Source organism: Cydia fagiglandana, chromosome 5 (genome assembly GCF_963556715.1).
Source record: "Cydia fagiglandana chromosome 5, ilCydFagi1.1, whole genome shotgun sequence".
Lineage (NCBI taxonomy): Eukaryota > Metazoa > Arthropoda > Insecta > Lepidoptera > Tortricidae > Cydia > Cydia fagiglandana.
The window spans coordinates 11671137-11692185 of record NC_085936.1 but is presented as its reverse complement, the minus strand read 5'-3'; the positions used below and the strand labels follow the sequence as shown (position 1 = coordinate 11692185).

The 21049-nt window shown below is 37.8% G+C and overlaps 4 protein-coding genes and 1 long non-coding RNA gene across 5 annotated transcripts in view; 3 read left to right on the top strand and 2 right to left on the bottom strand.

Annotated features, from left to right (window-relative positions):
* LOC134664460 (SH3 domain-containing kinase-binding protein 1-like) overlaps positions 1 to 265 on the bottom strand; it is a 34917-nt gene extending 34652 nt beyond the window's left edge. The window contains exon 1 of the mRNA XM_063521122.1: positions 71 to 265. Coding sequence (XP_063377192.1) covers positions 71 to 95 — 25 coding nt within the window. The 5' untranslated portion in view covers positions 96 to 265. The remainder of the gene's footprint in view (positions 1 to 70) is intronic.
* LOC134664485 (uncharacterized) overlaps positions 1 to 21049 on the top strand; it is a 58878-nt gene that overhangs the window by 16377 nt on the left and 21452 nt on the right. The window lies entirely within an intron of this gene.
* On the top strand, positions 729 to 2845 carry LOC134664452 (NADH dehydrogenase [ubiquinone] 1 beta subcomplex subunit 2, mitochondrial-like). Its single transcript, XM_063521113.1, has 3 exons — positions 729 to 913; positions 1543 to 1669; positions 2563 to 2845. Exons 1-3 carry the CDS (start codon positions 819 to 821, stop codon positions 2650 to 2652), a joined length of 312 nt encoding a protein of 103 aa, XP_063377183.1. The 5' UTR covers positions 729 to 818; the 3' UTR covers positions 2653 to 2845.
* Positions 13287 to 15185, bottom strand: LOC134664823 (complex III assembly factor LYRM7). The gene is made up of 4 exons (XM_063521560.1): positions 14997 to 15185; positions 14516 to 14659; positions 13548 to 13629; positions 13287 to 13467 (listed from the first exon to the last, which is right to left on the bottom strand). The coding sequence occupies exons 1-4, from the start codon at positions 15015 to 15017 to the stop codon at positions 13358 to 13360; spliced, it is 357 nt and encodes a 118-aa protein (XP_063377630.1). The 5' UTR covers positions 15018 to 15185; the 3' UTR covers positions 13287 to 13357.
* Positions 15678 to 19951, top strand: LOC134664822 (major facilitator superfamily domain-containing protein 9-like). Its single transcript, XM_063521559.1, has 5 exons — positions 15678 to 15967; positions 16582 to 16713; positions 18395 to 18524; positions 18870 to 19088; positions 19231 to 19951. The coding sequence occupies exons 1-5, from the start codon at positions 15926 to 15928 to the stop codon at positions 19941 to 19943; spliced, it is 1236 nt and encodes a 411-aa protein (XP_063377629.1). The 5' UTR covers positions 15678 to 15925; the 3' UTR covers positions 19944 to 19951.

The window sequence follows — 21049 nt, the reverse complement described above, 5'->3', positions numbered from 1 at the left end:
ATTGATGTCGCGTACGGTACAGTTATTTTATACATACACAAACAAGACGATAAGTTAAGATTTTACATACCCTTCTGATTTGCATTGGTCTCCATATTTGTTATAAATAAATATCACATGTTCACAACACAAACACCAATAACACTGACTGTACCCGAATTATTATTTACGCCGCGACCTACAGTGAATACAACACGACTTAAATTAAAATAAGGGCAAGCGCGAGAAGAAGTAACTCGACATGTTTTTTTTTAATCACGTCAATCTGGTTGCTACCACAGATAACACTGAAGGCTTGAAGTAGGCGATGTTTTCGTTTGTTGTTTGTGGATTTTTTATTAATTTTTATACATAAAAAATATCCCCGGAGAAATACAACCAATTTTATTTTAAAGCTAAATATTATAAAATACAAGTTGAACCATTTTTTTGTGGGATTTTCTTTTTGTTTTTGTAAGTTGGTGATGATAATAATATACTGGGCTATAACCGCAAAAATCGAAGTTCGCAAATTGCGGGGATTTTTCTCTGTCACTCTAATTACGCCTTCATTGGAGTAAAAGAGAAATATCCCCGCTTTTTTCTGAATTACGTTTTTCGCGGTAGCCGCTCTGGATTTATTTATACATTTTTAATCTTTACGTTGGTAGTAATATATTTATTTCGTTTTTGATAAAAGCCTTCAATCTACTCTAATCCTATATGACCTATATATACTGTTTCTGTTTACTCTATGGTATACGAATACGAACCGAGTTATCTCGGTGGATATTTATTTTCGATTAAAATATACTGAGATTAAACAACTAGTTCACAAAATGAACAGGACCATACTCTCACGAGCGTTGTTGCTGAATAGCATAAGAAATACAGCTAAAAACTCTAAGCAATCTACCAGAAACTCTGGTCATGGGTGAGTGTTGTTATGTCACTGATGTCAAAGAAAATTTGATGAAGTCCTGAAGAGTATCATTATCATTATTTATTTTATACTCACGCTCACGAGTATCATTTAGATTAAACTGAACCCTTTCCATATATTGGTAAATCTTTATGGACCGTCGATTTTTGGGTGGGAAGGGGGGGAGAGGGCTACCCCCCCAGTCCAACCCCCATGGAGATATCCATGGTTAAAGTTTGTATGGAATTACTATGAAATAAGGGATTACAGCAATATTTGAAGAGGGAGGGGGTGAGGGTAACTTTTTATGCTATAAAATTGGTTGATGTCCAAGGATCAAATTATTAACATCATGTTCCCATAACTGCTTTTTACATATTACTAGCGACCCGCCCCGGCTTTGCTAGGGTAGTACCATAAACCTTCCTCAATAATCACTCTATTGATAGGTAAAAACCGCATGAAAATCCGTTCAGCAGTTTTCAAGTTAACAAACAAACATACAAACAGGCAGATGCGGAGGAGGGCTTTGTTTCATAAGGTGTTCTTTTTGGAACTTATATAAATTACCCCTTAGTTTCCTTGATTATACTAGAAACAAAAAATATATTTAATATAAAATGCCATCTGTGTATTTTCAGGTCTTGGTCATACCGTGTACCTCCACCGCTACCCTCCAAGAGTGTGGAGATGAAAGCCAACATTATTGGTGGACTCTGCTGGTGGTGGATCCTTCACCATATCTTTACTGAACCTGAACACATTTATGTAAGAGTATAATATGTTAAGAAATAATCTAAAACTGTACACTAGCACAATGCATCTTGTCTCCATAAACTGGTTTGGCTGTATGTGTATTCAGCATTATTCTAAGATCCTGCAAACAGCATGCGGCTTGTTAAATCTGCAATTGTATCCGAGACACCAAAATAATCAACACTTAGGGGATTTAGACCCACAGCTTTTGTTGCACATTGACATTTCTATAACTGATCATTTCTACTATGGTGGCCTGGTGGGCTCTTGTCTCCAACAGCTTGCTGACTGGATAAATCTAGACCTGTCTGTGTATCTATACCACTCCCTTTCCCAGTGGCATTTACTAAAGAGTTTGCAGCGTGTGCTAATGAGATGAAATTAGTATTAATTGTCACTTCAGTAGTTACCACAGTTGACAGGGACCCACCTTGTCAGACCTCGTGGCTGTCTAAAAAAGGAGGCAAAATATTTTAGCACAGATTCCATAGAGGCATATTTTAGCACAGATTCCCTAGTTTAGCTACTTATATTCGCTTGGTCGCAACCCATAGTTTGGGAAGTGCTGCCATGTGTTTGTATGTTCGCAATAAACTCAAAAACGACTGAATGGATTTTCATGTGGTTTTCACCTATCAATAAAGTGATTCTTGATGAAGGTTTTGCTGTATAATATGCTAAACTCTGAGAAGCCGGGGCAGGTCGCTAGTAATAATTATAAATTAATATTATCTTTGAGCTCGGCGTCAGCAAAAGCTGGCGGGATACCGCTCTGGACCGATCAAAGTGGTGTGCTCTTGTGTTGGAGGCCAAGACTCATTTTGGGTCACCGCGCCAACAAAGTAAGTAAGTAGTATTATCTTGAAAACAGCATGAAATACTTATTCCTTGTATGTTTATTGCAGGGAGAATGGCCTTACATTGACCCGTCCACCTGGACAGATGAGGAACTTGGCATCCCACCTGATTCAGCTGGACCATTGAAGAAGGAATAGAAAAATATTACCTAATTCATTAACTTGTTGCAAGACATACAATCATACATAATGTAATACTTCCATCTCAACATAAAGGTAGCAGAATTACAATTGTAAAGAACAACAACAAGCTAATGATTTGTACAGATTTATTTAAATTAATTGTAGCATGATTCATTAATGTTATAAATAAAAAACAAAACTTATTATGTATTAGCTTTTTTTTCCTAAATCTAGTTTTTGCACTTGGTAAGTATCAAGTAGTGTTGAAGTATATCAGAGCCTACATAAGCTTGTAAGTATGGAATACAATAGTAAGGTATATGTACTTTATTAACGTGTTCTGTGCTTGTAAACTAAAGGACAAAAATAGTCTGCAGACTGCCATTGCCTGTCTGCCTTTTTCTGTAGTACATTGTGTAAGGATATCATTTTAAACCATCCCTTTTTTTTAAAGATTTACAATAAAATATTAATAATAGAATGCAAAACAAATACATCAATAACGTTTCATTTCACTAAGTCATTGATTTTGACTCGGTTCTGCGAGTATCGGAACGGCCATTCGAATGTCAGAATGAAAAAGTTGAAAACGGGCATTGGATTACGGTTGTGAATTTAATAAGTATTAAACACAGTTTGTCATCAAATTCTGCGTTGTTTACTACCTGCACATTACTGTTAAGCCTGCTGTCTAAACCGATCTGCAGCAAAAGATCTACAAGAGGCTTAACCTTTTAAATCCGAAGTGGTAACAGTAAGTCGCGCTCACAGGTGAGTTTTTAAAATATATTTATATTAAACCAAGGAATATCCAAAGAGAACAGTCTATTTCGTTAATTGTGTTATGTGAGGAATATTACCAAAATACTATTAATGTCAATTCAGCATATACTTTGTATAAATACGGGACCTGACATCTTGATTCACAAACAAACGTTTTGCGTTTGACCATGAAATACTGTCCAGGGTAACTTGACCCGGAGATACATAAAACTGTTTCATTATGGAGATTGGACTTATATTGGTCAGTTATAATGCTAAGGTTGATGTGTGTTTATAAGTACTGCACTGAATGAAGACAAGAGTAAATGACTTTTGTATGCAGGAGACGATAACCAAATTTAGACTTTAGTATATGATTATAAGGGTCAGATATTACTTGCGTGAAATGAATTCATTATTGGTAATTTCCTCACAACAGAATTATATTTTATTGTCTTTTTAGTATGAGTCGTGTAACTTTGCACCTTAAGTTTTATAACATTATTACTTATTTTGCACTACTGTAGTGGGTGTTTATATAGGTATAATAGTTGTCAATGTGACAGAGTGTGCTGTAGAGAGTTATTGGCATGATTAAAACAAATATGATAATGAATAAATATACCGGTATATAAGGATATTGATTTCTTTTAGAACGCTATATACCTAACCTACCATAACTTGCACTAATGCATTTATATTGATTGTTTGTACTTACATATACAGTTGTTAACTCAGTTCAATGTGCTGCAATAATATTTTGTGCTTGGTTGTGTTACTTGTGGACTAAATATTTACTTGGGCTGAAATAGTCACCTACTTTTATGCTTATTTTACAATACCTACAAGTACCTATATGGAATGGTCTGTTGATTTGTGGTGGAATTTGGATTGTACTGATATGTGTACCTATTTTATTGATATTTCACTAAGCGAAGAAAACATACCTGACATCATATGGTTCTATCTATACATGTATATATAAAAAATACTCATACTGATTAACTAATGAAATGTTTTATTATCCTATTCCTTTTCCTTATTACTTACGTATGACATGACTGGTACTATGCCATTTTATTCTACATTGATAGTTGACTGAACATAATGCCACGGAAATCAAAGCGTAAGCGTAGATCTTATACGCCACCGCTCGACACTTTGATTGATAAATGCAAATCATTCATAAGTCGCAGAGATCGAAAAGTATCTCCTCGTTCTAAAAGAGTAAGACAACGGAGCACGAGTCGCCAGCATACACGTTCTAAAACAAGAAGCAGTTCGCGCACCAGGCGTAGTTATCACCACACCAGGCACGGCGACACGCGTTCACGAACGCGTTCCAGAACACAGAGACGTTCGCGTTCGAGACGTAGTGATCGTTATGCCAAACGAGAAGATTCGCATTCACGGTCGCGTTCCAGAACACAGAGACGGTCGCGTTCAAGGCATATTGATCGTCATGCTAGACGAGAAGACTCGCATTCACGTACGCGTTCTGCGACGAAGAGTAGTTCGGGGTCTAGGGATATGGAGCACCATACAGAACACAGAGGTAGACGGTCGCGGTCTCGGACACGTGGCAGCCCGGATCGTCAACGCAGTACTCGCCGATATGTGAAAAGTCCCGTATTTAGAGATGATCGCACTACAGTTCAGCAACTAATTGATGCGCTTAAGGGCCATGGAACTGGATCATATCCTAATATGCAGAATATTATACCGGCATTTGACCCTAGTACAAAGGCACAAACCACTAAAACATGGTTAAGGAAAGTAAATGAAACCGCCAAAGTATATAAGTGGACTGAAAGTCAGACTATATATCATGCCATACCTAAATTATCAGGAGTCGCTAAACAATGGTATGAAGGATTGTCGACATCCAATTTAACCTGGGAAGCGTGGCAGAAAAAGCTTCTTCAGTGTTTCCCAGATGACAGGAACTACGCTGATCGTTTAATTGAAATGATTGATAGAAGGAGCAAGCGAGATGAAACCCTTGAACAATATTTTTTTGATAAGGCAAAGTTAGTGGCCCACTGTAATATTAAAGGAAAGGATGCAGTCGATTGTATAATACAAGGCATTTACGACAACAATATACGCTTAAACGCTCAAGGATGTGACTTTAAACATACAGATAAGCTACTCCGGTATCTGCGCAATGTATCTGCGAAAAATGTACGTGACGCCAAGAAGCCGATACCTCAATCAAAAGTTGCGGAATCTAAAGCCACCGGGAACTCAAAGTTTACTCGTACTACTAATACAACAAGTACTTCGATAAGGTGTTTTAACTGTTCGGAGATAGGTCATGTAGTATCAAAATGCCCAAAACCCCTTCAAAAGTGTCCAAAGTGTGATCGTATGGGACACTTAGCTGAGAACTGTAAACGTTTTCCAAGGAACGATGAGCGGATTAATAATAAAACAACGACTGATACTGTTAAGGTACTGAGAATAGAGACTGAACACGGTGTGCATGATTTATACGTAAAGTCAGTTAAGCTGTGCGACAAGGACAAAATCGCTTTTACTGATTTTGGAAGCGAATGTAGTCTAATTAGAGAAAGCACTGTAAAAGACCTAAACCTATCGATTACTACCGAAAATAGACCCATGCTTAAAGGCTGTTTTTTCGGATCTACACTACCTAAAGGAAAAGTTAGATTACCGGTTGCTATAGACTTTGTTAAAGCCACAATTGATGTTTTTGTTGTGGAAGATAAATTTTTAAATACAGATGCTCTAATAGGTCAAAATTTCACAGAACTACCAGAAGTACATGTACAGAAAAATAACACATCTCTTATTCTTTACTCTGTAACGTTTGACGCAAATAAGTTAGGAGTTCATGTTAAGGCGAACACCATGATTAATGGTACAAATACTGTTGAAGTATACTGCGATCCAGAATACACGGGATACCTGTATGTACCTGGAAACACGTCCTTCAAAGTTGGAGAAGAAGTAATCGTTTTACAAGGAGTCTACTATTTCGCCAAAGGAATTGGACGTATATTAGTGATAAATTTTTCTAACAAAAAAATTACATTAAACAGAAATAAACTACTTACGCGGGCACGATTTCTACCCTCGACCGCAGATGAAGGACCAGAACAGGCAAAAGGGGAACTAGAGGTAAATATGATCTCAATGACTAAGAATAATTCTAATACCGAAAAGGACGCATCTTTTATAAAATCTAAATTCCCTATTACTATAGACATGTTAAATGTTGGACCTATGGTTTCGGATGCTCAAAAAGAAGCTTTATTAAATCTAATAAACGAGTACCGCGAATGTTTCGCACTAAATATGTCTGAGTTAGGCACGACACCCATATCGGAAATGCACATAAAATTAAATGACGAATCACCTGTGTCTTACAAACCGTACCGATTAGCTTACAGTGAACGAATGGTAGTACGTGATCTTGTTAGCGAACTCTTGGAACAAAATATTATCACGGAATCAGATTCGAGCTATGCCAGCCCCATAGTGCTAGTTAAGAAAAAAGATAACGATTATAGACTCTGCGTAGATTACCGTGCACTGAACAAGAAGACTGTCAAGGATTCTTTTCCAATGCCGGTAATTGACGACCATCTCGAACGGTTAAACGGAATGAAATATTTTACTTGTTTGGATTTAAAGTCAGGTTACTATCAAATTCCAATGTCTAAAGAGTCACAGCACCTAACAGCTTTTGTTACACCAGATGGCCACTATCAATACACTCGGATGCCGTTCGGGCTGGTCAACGCACCTGCCGTATTTCAACATATGATAAATAAGGCGCTAGGAAAAGACAGATACGATTTGGCGATACCGTATATGGACGATATTCTGTCACCCGCCACAACTATTGATGAGGGTTTAGACAAATTGCAGAAAATACTTAAATCACTGCGCGAAGCTAATCTTACTCTAAATCTAAAGAAATGTTTTTTCTTTCACAACACGTTAACATATCTAGGGTATGAAGTATCAGACGAAGGCTTGCGCCCAGGTCAGAAAAAAATCGAAGCAGTAGGTTCATTCCCCACACCTATGAATGTTCACCAAGTTCGTCAGTTTGTGGGATTGGCAAGTTTTTTTAGAAGGTTTATCCCCGGATTTGCGGTAGAAGCCAAACCTCTTACAACACTGACTAAAACCAACGTCCCTTGGGTATGGGGAAGTGAACAAGAAAACGCTTTTCAAAATCTAAAAGCAAAGTTAACAGAACGTCCTCTTTTAGCATTATACGACCCTACATATATAACAGAGGTACACTGTGATGCGAGTAAGTTAGGGGTGGGTGGTATTCTGTTCCAAAAGCCCGATGAAAAGTCACCACTTAAGCCAGTGGCATATTTTAGCAAGCAAACTACAAAGGATGAGGAATTTCTACACTCCTATGAGTTGGAAACGCTTGCAGTTGTGCTGTCGCTAAAAAAGTTCAGAACGTTTCTTATAGGGGTACAATTCAAAGTTTTGACTGACTGCAATGCTCTAAGAACAACTCTGACTAAAAGAGACCTCATTCCACGTATTGCAAGATGGTGGTTGTTACTGCAAGAGTACGATTTTACAATAGAATATCGCCCTGGAGCTAATATGCAACATGTCGATGCCCTTAGCAGAAACCCCATTGCTAACCCTGACGATGATGTTTTAATGGAATCACGAGAATTTGAAATCATGCATATATCTACAACTGATTGGCTATTGACTGTACAAATGACTGACCCCAAAATTAAACATATAAAATCGGTTTTAGCAAGTAACGAGAAAGAAATAAAAGATATAACTAACAACTATGTTTTACGTGACGGCAAAGTTTATAGACGAGTAGGTGAACAATATAAATGGGTTGTTCCAAATGGTGCTAGATGGCGCATATGCCAATTGTGTCATGATGAAGCGGGTCACTTTTCAACAGAAAAGACTATTGAAAAGATGAAACACGACTACTGGTTTCCGAAGTTAAATAGATTCGTCAAAAAGTATGTGTCTTCTTGCATGAATTGTGCTTATAATAAAGGTACCACAGCCAAACCAACTGGCTATTTGCACCCCATCCCAAAAGGCGATCAGCCATTTCATACAATGCATATGGACCATCTTGGACCATTTATTCGGAGTAGACAAGGAAATATGTACATATTAGCTATCATCGACGGTTTCAGTAAATTCATATTCGTAAAAGCGGTTAAGAACGTTAAGACTAAAACTACTATTAAAATACTACAAGACATATTTGACACCATAGGAGTCCCGAAGGTTATTATCTCCGATCGCGGAACTAGTTTTACGTCGTCATCATTTAAGAAATATATCAAAACTATAGGTTCCAAGCATGTCTTAAACGCTGTTGCAACGCCACGAGCTAACGGGCAAATTGAAAGATATAACCGGACCATATTGGGCTCGTTAGCCACTATGAATCATGGCCAAGATGAACGTGATTGGGACACACGGTTAGGTCGACTACAGTGGAGTCTTAATAATACTCAAAATAAGACGACGGGCAAAACACCTTCTGAGATAGTCTTTGGACAGAGAAGCGTTAACACAACTGAAGCCGCTGTACTTAATTCTTTGGCCGAAACATCTACGGTAGATGTTCAGCCAACTTTATCTGAAATTAGAGAGTCTGCTAAAGAAAACACAGAAAAGAATCAAAACTACATGGCGAAAACATTTAATCAGCAGAGAGCTCCGACTGTATTTTTCAAGGAAGGAGACCTGGTAATGATACCGAATCACCACAATCCTGCTACTGGCAAGAGCAAAAAGTTATGTCCAAAATTTAAGGGGCCCTTCAAGATAACTGCTGTACTCGACAACGACCGCTACGAAATATCAAGCATTGAAGGACACTCTAAACGCAAGTACAAGAGTATTTATCCGGCAGATCACTTAAAAAGATGGATTACATTTCAATGTGACAAGGAGACTGACACTGAAGTAGTATCATCTGATGCGTCAACGTCAGATGACGAATAAAAACTATGATTACATGTAGATGACCATTAAAACAAAAACTGACAAAGTTGTCTTTTTTATTATTAGTGAATGCAATACCTGACATGACATGACATGACATGACAGACCTTCCTATTCCCACAACCCTTTGATTACAGTTACCGATAAGCTCTGCGGCGCCACCTGTGCGCCAACCATGCAAAAGATTGTATGCTGCCAATCGGAATGTTGATGCCGAAATGCAAGCAGTACTCAATGGTGAAGGATGGTGAAGCATTAATGATGCTCAATAGATAGTGAAGGATGCCGAAATGCAAGCAGTACTCACATTGTGAAGGATGCTGAAGCATAAGCGGTTCTCACTAATAGTAGTGCTCAATAGACAGTGAAGGATGCCGAAATGCAAGCAGTACTCACATGGTGAAGGATGCTGAAGCATAAGCGGTACTCACTGATATGGAGTTACTCTACTGAAGAAGGATGCCGAAGTACGGGTGTCAGTTTCTCGAGTTAAGGACGGCCGAACCACAAGCGGTACTCACCCTATGATAGCGAATACCTACCTACCTTCGAACAAGGGCGGTAACAGTTTTATTTATATTCAGTATTACTATTCGATATGACTTGATACAGCTATATGCCATATCTACATTGTAACGTTCTACTAACATGGGGTTCCATAAATCAGCAAAATGAATGAAACTCTCAAATGGATTATATCGCCATATATTAACAATAACTTATAAATAGAACTGCTGTACAATCACAAATTTCAAACCAATTAAAGCCGAAGATTTAGACTAATATTATACACTAAAATATTGTAATCTTTCAGGCGAAGGCCGTCGCCAGTGGATCCCTGGCCGAAGCTGCCTTGCCACGCGTCGCGCACTCGTCGTACTGACCTCGGTGATGAAGGACACGCTGCTGCTCCACATCTACATGCTCATTATGTTGATTTGTAGTTTTTTTTTATGTTTGAACAAAACTGATGCTAATTATTCCAGAAATCTTTTATACTGTGTTGTTTTATCTATTTCTCTTTTACAACAGTCATTAAGAAACATGGAATTCTGTTTTCCTTTTTTATTTAGTATTGTATAACTACTTTTTTAAAAAATGTGAATCTTAAATACGAGAATCTATGTATGAGGGCATACAGCTGATACTCGAATGGCCGGCCAGGAATGGGGACATTCCTATCTGAGGACGGCCGACTGTAAGGATATCATTTTAAACCATCCCTTTTTTTTAAAGATTTACAATAAAATATTAATAATAGAATGCAAAACAAATACATCAATAACGTTTCATTTCACTAAGTCATTGATTTTGACTCGGTTCTGCGAGTATCGGAACGGCCATTCGAATGTCAGAATGAAAAAGTTGAAAACGGGCATTGGATTACGGTTGTGAATTTAATAAGTATTAAACACAGTTTGTCATCAAATTCTGCGTTGTTTACTACCTGCACATTACTGTTAAGCCTGCTGTCTAAACCGATCTGCAGCAAAAGATCTACAAGAGGCTTAACCTTTTAATTGAATAGAATAAACTTGAACTTTGAGATGCGGCATTTCTTTGCGTCTTTCCCCTGGCAGCAGGTCTGTTTTTCTTCGGGTGACCCCTCGTGTTCTGCTGAGGCTGTTGCGGATGTGATTCGGCAGGGAATGGAATATTTCATTCCGTTCTCCGACCTATCGCTCGATCACAAGACCCGAGCTTGGTACAATTCGGACTGTGCTCGAGCCGAGGCTCTTAAGCAGTCTGCATACCAGGCTTGGGTACTAGCCCGCGATACCAAAGCTGGAGCACAGAGGGTTCGCGCGAAGAAAAAAGCCTTTAACTCAGCTGCCAAGTCCTGCAAACGGGTGCTTCGAAAGGCTCGATTCGACCACGTCAGTCGAATAGGGGCCAAACTCGCCTCCTACCCTCCTGGTAGCAAGCGGTTCTGGTCCCTGTCGAAAGCGGTCGAATCCAACTTCTGCCGACCCACATTGCCACCTCTGCAGAAACCTGATGGGACACTGGCCCACTCCGCGACAGAGAAAGCTAACTTGTTTGCTTCTCTGTTTGCGAGCAATTCACGTCTAGATGCAGGCTCAAAACTTCCACCTACGCTACCTCATTGCAGTTCCTCTATGCAGAGAATTGCTATACATCAAAAAGAGGTACGCCGAGCTCTGCTGAATCTTGACGTGAATAAGGCCAATGGACCAGACGGTATACCTGCACGTGTACTAAAGCAGTGTGCGCCTGAGTTGTCTCCTGTACTGACACGCCTGTACCGCCTCTCTCTCCAAACAAGAACGGTGCCGAAATCCTGGAAGCTTGCAAACGTGCAGCCAGTACCCAAGAAGGGTAGTCGTGCTGATCCCTGCAATTACCGACCAATCGCCATTACCTCCATGCTCTGTAAAGTCATGGAAAGGGTACTTAACGGCAAACTGCTGGCATACCTCGAAGCAAATGATCTGCTCAGTGACCGTCAATATGGCTTTTGCATAGGTCGGTCTACTGGGGATCTTTTAGCGTATGTCACGCACTACTGCGGCGAGGCCATCGAGAGGAACGGTGAAGCGCTTGCTGTTTCACTGGACATCTCGAAGGCCTTTGACAGGGTTTGGCACGCAAGTCTCCTTAGCAAGCTTCCTGCTTACGGCATCCCTGCTGATTTTTGTAGCTGGCTATCTGATTTCTTGAGTGAACGGTCGATCAGAGTAGTTATTGATGGCTGCTCTTCGGACCTCATGGCCATTGACGCCGGTGTTCCTCAGGGGTCTGTTCTCTCCGCAACCCTTTTCCTGCTCCACATTAACGACATGCTGCAACCCAGCATTGTAGGTTATGCAGATGACAGTACGGTTGTTGAGAGATATTTGGCTAGTGCAGGGGACAGCAGGGAGGATATACGTTCACAGAGAGAGGCCATGGTTGAGCGAATGAACTTGACCCTTAGTCTCGTTTCCCAGTGGGGTGATGACAATCTGGTCACGTTCAATGCCTCCAAAACGCAGGCGTGTCTATTTTCCGCTAAACGGAGTCCATTCGACCTGACTCCTTCTTTCCGGGGTGCATCTGTACCTATTGCCGACAGCCTGGAACTCCTCGGCATGGAGCTGAGTTCAGTCCTCGGCTTCGGCAGCTTCATTGAGTCTAAAGCACAAACTGCGGCCAGAAAGCTGGGCGTCCTAAATAAGGTGAAGCGATACTTCACACCTGGACAGCTTCTAACACTTTACAAAGCTCAAGTCCGGTCGTGTATGGAGTATTGCAGCCACCTGTGGGATGGCTCAGCTAAATACCAACTCGCCGCTTTGGACTCAGTGGAGCGCAGAGCCAGGAGGATGATTGGCGACAAGAAGCTAACGGCTAAGCTTCAGACTTTGGCCCATCGGCGGAAAGTCGCCAGCCTGTCGGTATTCTACAGGTTGCACTTCGGGGAGTGTGCCCAAGAGCTACACGAGCTCATTCCACCGTCCCCATTCTACCATCGGACTTTTAGACGCACGGCCGGTTTCCATCCTTACTTGGTAGATATTCCGCCAATTCGCACTAAGCGCTTTGCTTCTACTTTCCTTATGCGCACTGCCAAGGAATGGAATTCCTTGCCGGCGTCTATATTTCCGTGCTCTTATAACCCGGCAACCTTCAAATCAAGAGTGAACAGGCACCTTCTGGGCGAGCTCGCTCCATCGTAGGCCACGTCTACGCCTCGGCTAGTCTGTGGCCATGAGTAAACCCATGCATAATTAAAAAAAAAAAAAAAAAAGAACTTTAAGGCATAAGGGAAATGATGTAAAATTGAACTAATCACTTTGAAACTAAGTTCAAAATCATGTGATAAATTCCCTGTCTTGTAAAGACTTGAACTAATATGGTGCTAAAATGTCAATGGAATAAAAAAATACTAGTACATTTTCAGGTACATAATTTTATTCTTATTCCGCTAATCTAAAGATCTACTACTAGAATAACAAGGTTACTTTGGCCGACTCTTACAACAAGGCGTGCCTGTACCTTTTTCTATGATTGCATTATCATCATATGGTATGTTGTCTAATTTTAATGTGTCTTCAGTTATTCTTGCCTCTGCAACAGAAAATAATTATTTACGAACTAGAATATTACAATTATACACATAAAATTGATATATTGTGCAAATATCTTACCAAAGACTCCAGGTTTAATTTCTTTTGCTTGTATTATTTGTGTCCTTAATTCTCTTTCTACATCTTCTCCAAAGGCAATCATCTGAAATAATAAAAATGTTCTAATTTGATAAACAACAAAAACGTTGCTATATGCATATGTATTATATCTAAGTGAAAGTTATATGGCCAAATTTTGGGCAGTTTACCCTAATATTGACATGATTTCATTTGTTAACATGTTTTTTTGTTAAGTGGTACTGTATTACCTCGATAATTCACATTATGGTTTGTTATCTTATCAGGTTGTGCTATTTGAATCTCTTTCCTCAATATGTCCAATGTAACTGGCATAGGGACTAGGGTTGCCAGATGGTCCGGATTTGGCGGGATTCTCCCGATTTTTAGCACGTGTTCCCGATTCCCGACGAAGTGAAAATTGTCCCGAAAAATAGCTTCACGTTACAAAACAATAATTTCATGTTCCGAACTGTCGTCGATCGAGCGACCGGCGTGGAGCGCGTAGCTAACGTAGTGCCAATAATGTAAAATATCGTTGTTTTTAATACAATTACTTTAATTTTCCCGACACCAGTCCCAAAATCCCGAAAAATTTATATTTTTTCCCGATAATAGCGCCTTTCGATCTGGCAACCCTAATAGAGACACAACACCATTATAAGTCTTAAAGTTTGTAGTTGTTAGCACAGAATAAATAATAGTACTAGGTACAGAAGACTCACTCTTTAACAAAACGCGTCTGTCACGATCAGCACAGATATGGCCACTAGGTGGCGACAGCGCCACGCGCGGCTTATGGCAAACCCCAAGATTGGGGTCAAACGGATGTACTTTTAGCTACCTGTAGCAAAGCGACGAAATCGCAGAGTGAGACACGCCTGGTTGTTAGGTTTAGATTAGATCAATAATAGCAAACAGGTTTGCTCAATTTAAGAAAAAAATGGGTACCTTATCATTATTTTACTTACAGCCTTTATTGCCTCTTCATTGTCAACTCCTTTGTTTTTCTTAAATTCTTCATTTATTTTTAACCTACCAGCTGTTAATGCCATTTGATCTCCGTTAAACACTTTGAGCCTAGTTCGATGGAGTTTTTTAAAACATTGCAGAACCTGAAAGTTTTAAAAATAATCATCAAAACTTAAAATTACCTATTAAGTTCCATTGAAATATATTCATGAAGTGAATGACTGTGTATGTGTGAAGTTGAAAACAGTCTAGTCATGAAACTGAGATTCAAAATACTACCCAATAGTAATAGTTAATCCACTTCTAATAAATTCCTAGCAAGGCCTAGCCTTAATATGTTTTTATCTCAGATGTTTGATACAAAGTAAGCCTTTTTAAACTGTAATAAAAGGCTTACTTTGTATAAAACCTATGAGAGTAGAATATTATGCAGTAAAAATTTGTCTTTCAGTTATTTAGTAGTAAATAAATCGCACTTACATTTCTTCTCAGATTACTCATTATGTAACAATTGCGAATAAATACTGATTTGTTTAGAATTTGCTATCAGCCAAACATAAAAATTTCGATTCGAATGCGTTGAGACTATTTTATTTATATCATTATAATAATATATTTTTTTATTTTTAGTTGACGGAACACGGACAGCACGTCGACATGTCAAAAGAAACTTCAATTTCAATCGGTAACGTAACACGGCTGTATTTTCCTATTCAAAACGCTTAGGGCTTCCTATTTCTACTTACTTTACTCTTTGGCTTCCGCTAAAAATGAATAATCAAAATGTTGTTATCTGCCTCTCTATCGCTCTTGCACATGTGCGATAAAAGGAAAGAAATTTCTATTTCGTTATCGGGCGGAGTGAGAGAGGGGCAGAAAAAGAAATTTCGTTTTTCGTGGTAGGGCCTGTTTGTAAACGAATCGTGGTGAAAACAAAGTTTTGATAGCAAATCAACTTTCTTCGTAGAAAAAGGTATAAAATTTAAATTTTGTATGGGAGACTAGTGAGTATTATATTCTTGGATGGGAGATCAGATCGGATGTTTTTTTCAAAATTGCCACCTTTTTCTATTGAGATTGAGAGAAATGGCGCTAGACCATAGGATGAATTCGTTTTGATACTTTTAATCCAAAAATATAAAATATAGCAATCAACGCTTTTAACTTATTTCCATTATTATTATAATCATTTATTTGCTTAGTATGGTATATTTACACTGTGCTGTAATACCTACTGAGCGGATCTCAAAGAATAATTGTCTAGGTATCACTCGCTGGCAAGACTACATACATATACCATTACGTTTATGTTTTACAAGTATTAAAGACGTGCATAACGTGTGTAATCAAGTGGGACACATGAAGTTTTATTAAGATATGTTTTATTAAAGAGACGACTAAATGTAAAAATGTCGTTTAACATTTTACTCCTCCAAATCGTATCTTTTCTAGTAAGTACTTAATAGCGTGTTATTCATAATACAAACCTATTTATATTAGGTACATATTATTATTTTGTACTATACGCGTGATATTAATTAATTACAACACCAAAGCGAATGTAGTAACAGTTTACATGATGACTATAGTATAACTAAGTACATTTCCATTCATATCCTTAAATAAGGTACCTATATTTGTACAGTTGTCGGAATTTTGAAACCTCTTCAAACATTTGTGTTTTCTGGGTTAGGTGATTAATATTTGAACTTCAAACGAGTGAGCGAAGCGAAGGTTTTACATTCAACTGGAAACACTCGGCTCGGCTGGCTAGGGGCACGTCCCGGCATTTAGATGTATTTAATTTAAACTAAACTATCAGAGGATAGTTTGTTACGCAATAACTTAAGAAACTTGATCTAATTTAAACGAAGTTAGGTAAACGTGTAGTTGAGGACATTATATTTTATTCATTAAATTAGCGAGCAAGCCCGATCAATGGGTTATGGAGCTAGAAGGCCTAAAAGCTATTTGAGGAGGGTCTTGCTATTCTGGTCAACTTCTTGACTATAAGAGCGATTTAAGCCAAAGGGTACTTACTTAAATTATTCATTTTATATTTCAGGATATGTTTGCTGTAGCCTTGATTGTTCCACTGGTAACGGCCCATGTGCGAACTCTTGGCGCCGGCCACATATACGTGGGAATTTTGGGCGCAATATACCCCGCATGCCAATTGGTATCGGGAACCCTGATTGTAAATATAAAATTTTCTATAACCTTATCGATTCGTATTACAATTATTACAAACTGCAAGTTTTTATTAAACCGTAAAATTATTCAATGTTAGTATGTCTCACAACAGTTTAAATTCGATTATTGCAAGTTTTTACTTTGTTTCAATAATGTTTGTATGTTAAAAAAAAAACATGTTTAGCTATAGTTGGTCAAGCAGATCTTGTCGGTAGAAAAAGGCGGGAAATTTGAAAAATGTGGGCGCGAAAGGATATCGTATCGTAGAAATTTGATTTACGCGCCTTTTTCTACTGACAAGATTTGCTTGACCATCTACCTATATTTTATCCACTGAGCACGCAAAAAAACAACATCGCATCGCAATTTAAAAAAAAATCTTTTTAATACAGTTGCTCAAAAAGTGCTACTTTACGTAGCTGTTTAGCGTGCGGAAAGTTGGTTATCTCGAACTAGTGCTTTTTACTTTTCCAATTTTTTTAAATTTATACTTGTTCCAATTCACGACTACTTATTGATGAGTGTTAATATTAGTTTCCTTTAAACGTCGTAATCAGCATAAAAACCTACCGTTAATGTAAGAATACGAAAAATATTACATATTTCATATTTAATTACTTACCTCTTCATCATTATAACACGTTTATTTTTTAATATTCAATATTGAAAATTCCGTTCTTAATAAGTTGACTGAATGGAACGGAACTCGGAGTAATTAACAATGGAGCCGCCATTAACAGGCGTTCCCCTCTGTCGAAAATAGGCGGCCAATGGTCAACCTCATGTCAACCATATGTATGGACTGACGTTTATCTGACATGACGTACCTATACATTTGATGTGCCCCTCCCCCGCAAAAAACGGCAGACTATTTTGTACCGAAAATTTTAGACATGGCGTCTCCGCTGGTTATATCCTCCAAGGGAACGGAATAGCTGCCAAACGCCCATAGATATAATATACTTAAAGACGACGTCTAACCGAGCTGTCACTGTTACCACTTTTGTTTAGTGTACGATTAACAATGTTTTTCTTATTTTTTCGCAACTGTATTAAAAAACGTCGTTCGATACACGTGCGGAAATGTCATTCTTCACTCGTCCCGAGTCTTGCCACTCGCCTGCGGCTCGTGGCAAGATATCTCGCTACTCGTGAAGTAATGACATACCTTCCGCACTAGCATCGAAATGTACTATATTGCTGGATTTATAAACTATTGTTAGTGAAAATAGAGTCGGTATTCTTATAATCAAGAATCTAGTAAAGGGAGTCCGGAGGACTTGACCAGGTGGGAGACTTGATCCAATTTATTTAAAAAATTCTAAAAAATATTATATATATTTTATCAGCACTCCAATATCACCTATCGTATTTGTCTGGACACGTGCATGCTAAATAATTAATATTTACACTTTTCTTTATACATCTTTTTTCTTTATAATAATGGTTCAAGTCTCCCTCCTGGGCAAATCTCCTGGATTCCCTGACATCTTTAAGATGGTTGTGAATTAGGACCTTTTACAACGTGGTTAGTACCTAACCAAGATAAAAAACGAAATAATATAATTAAGAAAAAATAATTGCTAAAACGATGAATGAATAGAGTATGTAATAATATATAAATTATATAAATAATTAGATTCTACGTCTTAAAATGTTACATTTTTATTTATTTTTTGTTACAGGGTAGTTTAAGTGACCTTAAAGGGAGGAGAATGGTACTAATTATGACTTTGTTATTATGTGCTGTATGCCAAACCTTTCTGGGTTTTATTAATTCACTTTGTTTTATATTAATAGTGCGGGGAATTTTAGGTAAGTGCATCTCTGCTTGTAGATAATAGTCGGACCAATACAGGGTGGGTTTCGATAAAATGCACATTTATTTTAAATGGATTCAAATTGTGCAATATCTAATAACCCATTTTATCGGTGAAAGTGTTTCCCTTTTTAGGTTTTAGTTTATTCACAGAATTTTTGACAATTAGGTACGGTATAGGATGGGTTCAATAAGAATTACTATGGGTGGACTGGACGAGTGCTGGTTATCTTGATTCTTATATCAGTTTAAGCGCACGACAAGGTTCTTTACTATATGTATTATAGCATGCTATAATTATAAGTAGGTACCTATATATATGCATATTTCTTATGTTTCAGGCTTATTTAAACAGACTGATGTTTTGATCAAAGCTCTTGTACCTGACTATGAGACAAATAAAAAGAAGCAATCAGAAATATTTGGCAAAATAGCTGCCATGTCTGGAATTGGTATGATCGTAGGCCCTTTTGTTGGAGGACACCTAGCAGAAGGCTTTCCAGAACACGTGTTACCTTTGGTTGCTATTATAGCTGGGGGATGTTTTTCTGTCAGTGCAGGTAACATAATCTTGTGCAAATGCGAATTACTTAATTAATATTTAAAGATTTGTCCGTTCAATTAACTGCAGAGGTTAAATATTTTTACAGTTAACTAACCTACGAGAAAAGACTAATTAGTATTTTTTGTTTGTATGTTTAGGTCTTGTGTACTTGTTACCAAACTCAAAACATGACGAGAAGCAAAAAAGTAAGGGATCTACATCCAAGAAGAATGGTTCAACAACAGTAATCCAAATAGCACTTAATGTATGCAAAGAAACAGTATTAGAATTGTTTAAAATAGATTGGTCTAAATATGGGACAATATTTTTATTTGTAGTTTTGTTAGATTTTACTATTTTATTGCATTTTTCTAACTATGTTTATTATTTAAAAACAACATATGGGCTTACACCTAAGTCTATTGGTTACATTATATCTTTAAAAGGCCTTATACGATCAATGTCTAGTTATTTGATAGGATTTATTAATAGCTTTTATACAAAAGATAAAAAAATTCGCACTAGAAACGCTCATGCGTTTTTGGCCACAAGTATGTCAATGTTAGGATTTATTTTTTCTTTTAATATTTATATTTATGTTATTTTCATGATACCTCTAGGGATAAGTGAAGCTGTTGCTAAGTTGGTGTTTTTAGAAATGGTACTGAAAAGAGGACTTGGTGAACACAGATCGACCTTGATTGGTGCCACAAATAGCGTGCGTTCTATGTCTGGAGTAATTGCTCCCATAGTATCAGGCGTGATTGCACAATATTTAGGCGTACCATTTGTTATTTATGTAGCATTTTTCATCAGTTTACTTGGTTCGCTTATAAGTTACAGGCATACGAATATTGTAAAAGAAGACTGAAATATTGTTGAAATACATTTACTTAGCATTATATAAGTTTGTATTATTTGGTTTATGGGTCCCGGAACTGGGTATTACTAATATAGTCGGTCAAGCCACATACATATAGATGGTCAAGCAAATCTTGTCAGTAGAAAAAGGCGCGAAATTCAAATTTTCTATGGGATGACATCCTTTCGCGCCTACATTTTTCAAATTTGCTGCCTTTTTCTACTGACACGATCTGCTTGACCCAGAATATTAAATGTATTAAAGCAACGGAAGCTGTTCCTGTCGCGGTGCGGTGCGGTGGTGCGGTAGTCTGTTACGGCTTTAATGATAGAAGACAGCTTAAACTAATAACGCCTTATAAATCTATGGAAGACAGCTGTATTTTCCTGTGCACATATTAAAATAGCTGATATCCGATTTTAAGAATTCGGCGCTGAGTGATGTTCTGTATTCTTCGTAAAGCCTAACAAGTTCCTTTTTAGCCCTCGCCACGTTGCGGATTTTCGATGGAACTAATTTATTTTAATGGCAATTATTTTGTTTGACATCCGACATTGAAAGTCATTGAATGTCACCGATGTAAACAAATCGAAAATGATTGTAAATGGGCATTTCTCAGGAGGGCCGTTTTTACGTGTCCGGGGCAGTAATTGATTGAATTTACTGTTCAATAAATCTGAATTAATTTAGGCATGATCTTCAGCTTATATTCTGTCTGGAACACTATCAAATTATTTATTTATTATTTATATAATACAAGAAAAATAAATCCAAATGCCAAAAATGATGTTCGGTGGGCGTGTCCCGCACCCAGATTTTATGAAACAAAAAATTATTACTCAAGATGGGGCATTAGATCGGAGTTATTATGGGTATTCACGCATAGGGTATTAGTTAGCTTATCATATTCTTTATATCACAATAATGTGTTTGCTCAACACATTGAATAAAACCAAATTTACGATGTGTCCCGGGCTAGTGACTGATATCGGTGTAATTTACAAAACATGTCAGTACTCCTTCAAAGTTGTAGACCAGGAACTCAGTGTCTCAAACATAGTATGCTTTAGTTGTGCCTTAACCGTTGAATAAAGTAGAGGTACAGTCACAGTACA

Excerpts from the sequence above, each read along its gene's own strand:
- LOC134664452 (XM_063521113.1), top strand. The coding sequence starts at position 819 with ATGAACAGGACCATACTCTCACGAGCGTTGTTGCTGAATAGCATAAGA. Across the intron at positions 914-1,542 it reads ACCAGAAACTCTGGTCATGG|GTCTTGGTCATACCGTGTAC; the intron begins GTGAGTGTTGTT and ends GTGTATTTTCAG. Across the intron at positions 1,670-2,562 it reads CTGAACCTGAACACATTTAT|GGAGAATGGCCTTACATTGA; the intron begins GTAAGAGTATAA and ends TGTTTATTGCAG.
- LOC134664822 (XM_063521559.1), top strand. The coding sequence starts at position 15,926 with ATGTCGTTTAACATTTTACTCCTCCAAATCGTATCTTTTCTA. Across the intron at positions 16,714-18,394 it reads TGGTATCGGGAACCCTGATT|GGTAGTTTAAGTGACCTTAA; the intron begins GTAAATATAAAA and ends TTTTTGTTACAG. Across the intron at positions 19,089-19,230 it reads ATGTTTTTCTGTCAGTGCAG|GTCTTGTGTACTTGTTACCA; the intron begins GTAACATAATCT and ends TTGTATGTTTAG.
- LOC134664823 (XM_063521560.1), bottom strand. The coding sequence starts at position 15,017 with ATGAGTAATCTGAGAAGAAAT. Across the intron at positions 13,630-14,515 it reads ATGAAGAGGCAATAAAGGCT|ATGATTGCCTTTGGAGAAGA; the intron begins GTAAGTAAAATA and ends TTATTATTTCAG. Across the intron at positions 13,468-13,547 it reads AATTAAACCTGGAGTCTTTG|AGGCAAGAATAACTGAAGAC; the intron begins GTAAGATATTTG and ends TTTCTGTTGCAG.